Genomic DNA, 7,470 nt, shown 5'->3' on the forward strand with positions numbered 1-7,470 from the left:
CACATGCTCTAAAAATAAATGTCACTTTAATAGATTGAGTTAAATGAATTTTTTATAATCTAATTTAAAGAAAAACTTTATCTCAATTGTACCGTTTGAGAAGAAGATAAATAAAAACTCATTAGGGATTTTTAATCTTTGCAGTGGACTCTTTGATGGAATGGATTCATGTATTTTTATTTTTATTTTTTTTTTTAAAAAATGCTATTTTTCTATTTTTTTAAAAACAAAATCGACTATTGAATATATAAGAAAACAGATCAAATGATTGATTTGAAAAAAAAAAAAAAAAAGTTAAATGAGAGTAGGACAGGATTTAGAGGAATAGCAAGTCTCATATTTTTTTTTTTTTTCCTACGTCAAGGTTATAAGTTAGAATATTTATGACCTTGAAAAATAATTTTTTTTCTTTTCAAATTCTAAAAGTACTTTTTAGGAAAAAAAATATATATATATACATATTCCTCTCAAACTACAACTCAATTATGTCAATGTCTCTCATAAACTACCAAAAAATGTTAATGGCCCCCGAGACCAACAAAAAGACAAAAATGATCCTTAAATTTTTTCAATAAGGCAAAAATGTCCTTTTAAGTTCGGAAAAAAAAAAAAAAAAAAAAAAAAAAAAAACTGAAACTTAAAAAAATTAAAAACGAAAAAAAAAATTAAATAAAAACGTAAAAATAACTGAAAATTTTTTAAAAAAAATTTTGAAAAACGAATTTTTTTTTTTTTAAAAAAAATTGTTTTATTTTTAGATAATTTTAATAATTTTATAAATAGTATTTTATCATTGAGAGGACATTGACATTTTTTAGTAGTTTAGGGAGTACATTGACACAATTGATAATTTGATAGTTTTGGAGGACATTAACAATAATGTAGTAATTTGAGAGGGGTATGTGTACTTTGAGTAGTATTTCTTGCACAACTCTTACACAACTCTAACAACTTTTTTTTTAAGATCAACCATTGAATATTTAGGACTCACATGTAAGAAAACAAATTCAATGGTTGATCATAAAAAAAAAAAAAAAAAAAAAAAAAAAAAAAAAAAAAAAGTAGTTAGAGTTGTATAAAAGTTATATAATAAACATTACTCGTGTACTTTTATCTACATTTTACATAATAATTATGGAACAATTTTTAAATGTGTCTCCATATAAGAATATTTTGAAAAGATAAATGTTATTTATGGAATTCTTATTCAATTCTTATCTAACTCTAACAACTTTTTTAAAAATGAATCATTGGATATATAAGATTCACAATACTTAAGAAAATTCAATTTATTTGGAATAAACATATTAACAAGTCCTTCATTCTTACGCTTCAGAGTCAACGATCCTAGATCTTTTGTGGCAGTTTTCGTCACTAGACCAATAATTGCTTGGTCCGGCCTCATTGTCATGATCACGACCTCTCTTGGCGGACACCATATCCACTGAATATTCGGAATCCATTATTGCATTTGGCTCATCAACGAGTAGATGAATTCCACACTGGTTCACTACTTCACGGTATCCCCCAACATCCCAGGATATCGTCATTTCCATTCCACTTGCTATTTCATCTTCAGTAAATGGATTGGGTATATACATTATGCAGGAATGATCGCCGCAGGAATGATGGCTATTTAACGTTACAGGAATCCAAGGGGAGAGTGTCCCCAAAGGGCTGTTGTTAATGCTAATACAGACCGGCGCGTAGCTCGGGTAGTACTTCTGCTGATATGTTCTTTGTTTGGGTGCACAAACAGCACAAAGAAATAACCCCTTGATTTGACCCTTTGGAAGTGAAGGTATTTGAAAGGATATCGAAGATCCAATTCTCTTATGGCTGAACCAATTTGGAACCTCACCACCAGGGAGCACAATGTAACGATACCGGTCACCAAACTTGGACAAGTACTGTTTCGAAAGAAAAAAAAAAGTTCACATCATAAAATGAGAGAATGGCAGAGAGAGAGAGAGAGAGAGTACCTGGAGAAGACTCTTCCTGAAATCATATGCTAGACTGTCACAACTTCCCATGTAAAAATATGTAGATAATCTTTCCTGGTTCGGCACATTTGGGAGTCTCTGCAATGATGAGCAGCCAATTGCATTCAAGGTTCCTAAACTTGCAGGAAGTTCTGAAATTGATTGTAGACTTGTACACTCCCACAACATAAGTACATCTAATTTAGGAAGGAGACCGATGCAATGAGGCAGACTACGAAAATTGTTTCCTGATAAATCCAATTCTTCGAGTGAAGACAAACTCCCAAGTTCCATAGGAATCTCATCTTCAAACAAATTGCAATCACGGAGTTCCAGTTTTCTCAAACAATACAATCCAGAAACAGAAGTTGGTAGCAAATTTATAGGTTTCGGGCATTTTCGTGATAACCATGACAAAATATGTGACATCCAAGATTCTAAGGATTGCCCTCTACATCCAGATAATGATAAAGTTTTGAGCTTCTTCAAAAGACCAAAGGAGTATGGAAATTGCTTAATGGCAGTTCCATTAGCAAGCAACTCTGTTAAAGCAATCATATTCCCGAATTGTTTTGGTAACTTGTCAATTTTTATGCAATTAGACAAGTGAAAAGTCTCCAAAGATTCTAAGTTTGAAATGCTTTCGGGAAGATTCTTCAAGTTCTTGCATCCTTGTAAATTCAATAAAACAAGTTTTTTCAAATGTCCAATGGACTCAGGTATCTCAACCAAACTCATGCAACCTTTAAGTGTCAGCTCTGTTAAAGCAACCATATTCCCCAATTGTTTTGGTAACTTGTTAATTTTGATAAAGTCAGACAAGTTAAGAGTCTCCAAAGATTCTAAGTTTGAAATGCTTTCTGGAAGATTCTTCAAGTTCTTGCATCCTTGTAAATTCAACAAAACAAGTTTTTTCAAATGTCCAATGGACTCATGTACCTTAACCAAGCTCGTGCAACCTTCAAGTATCAATATCTCCAAATATGGGACTCGTGAGAAGTTTGGTGATTGAGTGAGACATTTAGAACCTCTGAGATTAAGAACTTTTAACTTGTTGAGTATCTGCCAAAACAAAATCAAATGAGAAAAAGAAAAGAAAAGAAAATTTCATGTAACTTATTCATTCAACATTAATAAGAAAATAAAAGGTAATGTGAGATTTATTTTACTTTGATCTCCTTCCAAACTTGTTTGACATTACTATGTTGCATGTCGAGAATAACAAGGTTCTCTAGATGGAAATTTGGTGGTAGAAATTTCAGAGAGCACTTATGCCAGTGAAGCCATCTTAACTCTTTGGAAAGATGTTCATAGCATCCCGTGAGATATGCACCATCAATTTGGAGCAATCTCAAATTTTTCATCTTTGCAAATGCTTCAATTTTCAATCGTACATCTTCAAGTACAGGTAGACTTAGGTTGAGACCCTCTATTACTTCTGATCCCTGGAAACATAGCTGGATTAGCAATGCATATTCACATTTTTTTGTGAAGCTAGAACACCTTCAAATTGGAGGTGACTTAGATATTTTCACCATAATTAAATAAAAAAAACTAATGTGATTTATACATGGCCAGAATTGCTTAAACATGATTGCATACTTCATTTTTTTTTTTTTTTTTTTTTTGTAATACTATAGCCAAGTATAAGTTATTTCATTGATTAGAGAATTGTAGGGTTTAAGATCTTACAGTTATGGGTCATATTGATATAATATTCAAGCTATATCCATGTTTGGCAAAAAGACAAAACCCTCATACAGAAATACTTTCATAACATATGCATATTATGTCTATGTGCATATACATGTATTTATATAATATTAATGCATCTACCTCTTACCAGATGTTTGTTAAGCACATCTAAGACATCCTTGTGAAACCACAATCTACTACGTTTTCCTAGGTCCTTGGGTGACATTTCGCGAACAACCTCCCTTCCCATATCGCGAATCAAATCATGCATCCTCAACTCATTTTTGGCATTGATTGTCACGAGAGACCTCTCAATGAGAATATTTATACCAATATCCAGAAAGAAACCACAACCATCGAATATTTTGATGGCATAATCTTTGTCCATGCCAACAAAGAAACACGCAATATCAAGGAATGTGTCCTTCACTGCATCATCATCTAGTGAATCATAGCTCATTCTAAGTATTTTTTGAATCTGGTGGTGAGGATGCTTTTGTAATTTTTCCAATGCATTTTTCCACTCAATAGTACTTCTTCTTGATAGATAGGCACCCAAAATTTCAAGAGCTAATGGAAGCCCTCTCACATAATTAACTACACTAATTGAAAGCTCTCGGTAATCTTCTATTCGATGAGCCATCCTAAAGGCATGCCAACTAAAAAGTTGAAGAGATTCCCTAAGATTCAATTCCTCAACCTTGTATTTTTCATGCGCTCCAACTTTAGTTAGCAAATGTTCATCTCGAGTTGTTAAAATGATTCTACTTCCTGGACCAAACCATTCAGAGCTTCCAGCTAATGAATTGAGTTGTTTCAAGTGATCCACATCATCAAGGATAGTAAGAACTCTTTTACAACAAAATCTTTCCTTAATCAAATTGATCCCTCTATCAACATTGGCAATTTTCAAGTTCTTGGTTTTTAATACATCAGAAAGAAGTTGTTCTTGCAAATGAACTAAACCATTGAGACATTCTGAAATTTCTTTAATATTCAAAAGACAACTGCTTCCTTCAAACCCATTATATATTTGGTTATAAACAACTTTGGCTAAGGTTGTTTTACCGATTCTACCCATGCCATAGATGCCTACAATACGAACATCACTTGTACCAAGATTTAATAAAGCTTTCATCTTTTCGGCACGATAATCTATACTTATTGGATGTTTGGCAATATCCATGCAAGCATTGTTCACTTTATGCAAAACTTCTTCAACAATTTTCTCGATGAACCTTGATTCGTACATGATAATTATAGTTTAAAAGAAAAAGGAAGAACAACATAAGCACAATAAAAGAAATGGAAGAAAATTATATGAGTCATAGGAATCAAAAGGATATTTTATCATTTCAGTCATTTGAGACTCATTTTCGTGGTAAACACAAGCCTATTCCGGTGTCTTGTTCAAACAAGGCACAAGTCTTACCCAGAGAATAGAAACAACATGATGAATTAAGTGGTAATAGAATGGATAGAGTTAGGAGCATGCTTTAAGTAGTTTTTATTAAATAGTTTTCTAGTTTTAGAAATTAGCAAAATAGAGATATAAATGGAAAATGTCTCTAGTTTGGTATCACTTGTTTTCATTTTTTTTTTTCAGAGCTGCAACTCAAAAAAAAAAAAAAAAAAATTAAACTTTTTTTTTTTAAAACTACATTTTTTATATTAACAGTGTCTTTACCTGTGTTTACTTTTTTGATAACTAATATTAAATTGAATTGAACCACAATGGAAAATTATACTGACAAAGATTTCTTCCAAACTAGGTCAGAAAAACTACTTCCAACCCAGTCCATTAAAATGTCATGTGTCCATTTTGCATATGAGAAGCACGTGCTTCTTAAAAAGAAAGGACAACGTCGAAAAAGACACATGATTTTTTAATAAAATTTATTCAAACTCAGTCTCTGCTATTTAAAATGCATATGCTTCTCACGCGAAAAAAGACAATGACATTTTATAGACTAAATTGAAGGAAGTTGGGAAAAAACTATGTCCATCTTTTTTAGGATTTACCCCAATCACAACCAAACATCATGTAAACATTGATTTGTTAATGCTGATATGACAAAATTTAGTTTAATTCAAAACAAAAGATTTGATAGTGTCTAATACCCCATAATTCTATACATCTTGATATGTGATCAAATATTGCCAACTACTATGAAACTCGTATTACTTTTTCTATAACAAAGATAAACGTGGATTAGGAGTCATAAAATTAAATAGAAATGATAAAGTTAAAGAGAAATGATGATACGAGAGTCATCACAATTTCGGTTACTCATTATTAATTTGGTTTTGTCCAACTAAAAGATGTATTTCGAGATGATTGAAGCATCCGAAATTAGTTTGAAATTATTTAGATCAATAAAGTTTAAATTTCCACTGGATTCTACCGAAAATAACTTTGATATTTTTTTTCTTTAAATTTTGACAATCTATAATTTTTCTCAACCTCAATTTTATTTTATTTTTATCAATTTTCAAATAACATTTAAAAGAAAAACAAAAGACAAAAAAATAATAATTTATTAATACATCAAAAAGCACAAGAGTCCATAACATATAATACCCGTTTGCAACGTTTTTGAGATCCCAGCCAGAGTACTCTGCAGCTTCGGTAAGAGCTGCTCTCCACTTCTGCAACCTCTCCATCTCTCCCTGAAACCGCTTTTCATGCCTACAAAATGCTTCTGCAAAATATCCATTCTGTTTTCGCACATCCGAGGGGTCCACGTCATAAAATATGGGAAGAAAAGTTTGGCCAATGGTATTCTTACAGTGCAGGATCTCCACAAGCTCATCAAGACACCAACTGGAAGAAGCGTAGCCTTTGGAGAAAATCACAATAGACACCCTTGATTTTTGAATAGCTTTGAGCAGTTCGGTAGAGATGTGGTTACTTCTAGGAAGCTCATCATCATCTCGAAAGCTGTGAATTCCAGCATGCACCAAGGCGTTGTAGAGGTGATCGGTAAAAGTTTTGCGAGTGTCTTCACCTCTGAAACTCAAGAAGACGTCGTGATTCCAATGAGGTTTGGATGATGATGGAAGGGTTTCAGCAGCCATGGATAAGCGGCCGCTTTGTTATGATTGAGGTTGACTTTACTGAAAGAGGAGGCTCTTGTGACTCAGTTTATGGTGTAAAAGCAAAAGGAAGCCTGCAATCTGCAACATGATCTTTGCCAGTTGTCCAGCTGTTTGCAATTACCATCCACACCTTCCTTCAATAGCTGTTGAGCAACTTGTTAATAACGAATTGACAACGACCAGTTGGATTTAGTCTACCACAATGTTGATGTTCACCAAGACTAAACTCAAATTAAGGAATATAACTTATAACTATAAGCCAACCGGTGCAAACCTAAAATGCTCTTACCCTAAAACCTCTTTTCAAAAAATTTCAAAACGTCACATTGAGCAGACACTTTATGCATTCCCTAATTATTGGGTAAATTACGGACTACTTAGTTTTTATATTCATTATTTTAATACAAAATATTTATCTTTTCTCTCTGTCTTTCATTAAAAACTATGTTAAATTTTGAAAAAAATAAAAGGGCACGCATGAAACTTGTATTTTAGGAAAAGAAAAAAACAATATTTTAATGGTATAAAGAAAGATAAGATAATCTATTATGAAGTATATTAAGATAGCGAAACAACAAGTAGTTTCATTCCGTAATTTAAGAAAAAATTAAAAGGAAGCTGCTAAGAGTGTAAAGGCTAAGAAAATAAATAGGTAACTTAACAATTAATAAATTACATTTATTAATTAAATATG

General features: G+C 32.1%; 1 protein-coding gene across 1 annotated transcript; it reads right to left on the reverse strand.

Moving 5' to 3' along the window:
* Positions 1-1,264: 1,264 nt before the first annotated feature.
* LOC133870287 (disease resistance protein RPV1-like) lies at positions 1,265-6,869 on the reverse strand. The gene is made up of 5 exons (XM_062307376.1): positions 6,259-6,869; positions 3,826-4,927; positions 3,152-3,427; positions 1,983-3,044; positions 1,265-1,910 (listed from the first exon to the last, which is right to left on the reverse strand). Exons 1-5 carry the CDS (start codon positions 6,753-6,755, stop codon positions 1,326-1,328), a joined length of 3,522 nt encoding a protein of 1,173 aa, XP_062163360.1. The 5' UTR covers positions 6,756-6,869; the 3' UTR covers positions 1,265-1,325.
* Positions 6,870-7,470: the final 601 nt, after the last annotated feature.

The sequence above is a fragment of the Alnus glutinosa genome, chromosome 6 (assembly GCF_958979055.1).
Source record: "Alnus glutinosa chromosome 6, dhAlnGlut1.1, whole genome shotgun sequence".
Taxonomy (NCBI): domain Eukaryota; kingdom Viridiplantae; phylum Streptophyta; class Magnoliopsida; order Fagales; family Betulaceae; genus Alnus; species Alnus glutinosa.